Raw genomic sequence first — 785 nt, 5'->3', positions numbered from 1 at the left:
CGGAGCCCAGCAAGTTGAGGCTGTGGTGGCTGGGAGCATGCCACTGCACTCCAGTCTGGGTGACAGAGTGAGACTCCAACTCAAAAAAAATTTAAAAAATTCCAGGCTGGGCGCCATAGCTCATGCCTGTAATCCCAGCACTTTGGAAGGCCAAAGTGAGAGGATTACTTGAGCCCAGGAGTTCAAGACCAGCCTGGGAAACATAGCAAGATCTTGTCTCTAAATTTAAAAAAAGATTCTGATTTTACAGAAGGTTCAGAGACCAAGCCCAGGACCCTGGATCCTTGTTAGGAAGTGGCAGAGACAGGGATTGAATTGAGTGCCTGCTGCCCGCCCTTATACTGTCTTCCCTTATACTCTCTTGTCTGTATTGATTAGACTCTGGTTTTATATGTTTGTTCCTCCTCTACCCCTAAACTCCTTCCAGGTCCAGGAGCTGATCATCAACAAAGACCCCACACTACTGGACAACTTCCTGGATGTGAGTGACTGACAAAAGATAAGGGGGTCTGGGTGTAGGGGCCAGTGGATGGAGCCTGGTATAGCCCTGACGTGCTTTCTCTCTGACATTGGCAGGAGATCATCGCTTTCCAAGCAGACAAGTCAATCGAAGTGCGCAAATTTGTCATTGGCTTCATTGAGGAGGCATGGTATGGGGCGAGACAGGGAGCCTCTGGGAGCACCCCTGATGAAGTCAGCCTTCAGCTCCTGGCCTGGAGCCTGCCCTGCGAGCCCTGTCCACTGCTTCTTTTTTTTTTGAGTTGGAGGCTCACTCTGTCACCCAG

General features: G+C 50.3%; 2 protein-coding genes across 2 annotated transcripts in view; one reads left to right on the top strand and one right to left on the bottom strand.

Annotated features, from left to right (window-relative positions):
* The window catches only part of SYMPK (symplekin), a 40,040-nt gene that overhangs the window by 1,857 nt on the left and 37,398 nt on the right, over positions 1 to 785 (top strand). The window contains exons 3-4 of the mRNA XM_008048663.2: positions 428 to 481; positions 577 to 650. Of these exons, the coding sequence (XP_008046854.1) occupies positions 428 to 481; positions 577 to 650 (128 nt within the window). The remainder of the gene's footprint in view (positions 1 to 427; positions 482 to 576; positions 651 to 785) is intronic.
* Positions 1 to 785, bottom strand: part of FOXA3 (forkhead box A3) — a 39,862-nt gene that overhangs the window by 15,197 nt on the left and 23,880 nt on the right. The window lies entirely within an intron of this gene.

This window comes from Carlito syrichta, unplaced genomic scaffold (assembly GCF_000164805.1).
Source record: "Carlito syrichta isolate Samal-C Ts95f unplaced genomic scaffold, Tarsius_syrichta-2.0.1 Scaffold126482, whole genome shotgun sequence".
Lineage (NCBI taxonomy): Eukaryota > Metazoa > Chordata > Mammalia > Primates > Tarsiidae > Carlito > Carlito syrichta.
The sequence above is the reverse complement of the archived record's forward strand: the minus strand, read 5'-3'. Positions and strand labels throughout refer to the sequence as shown.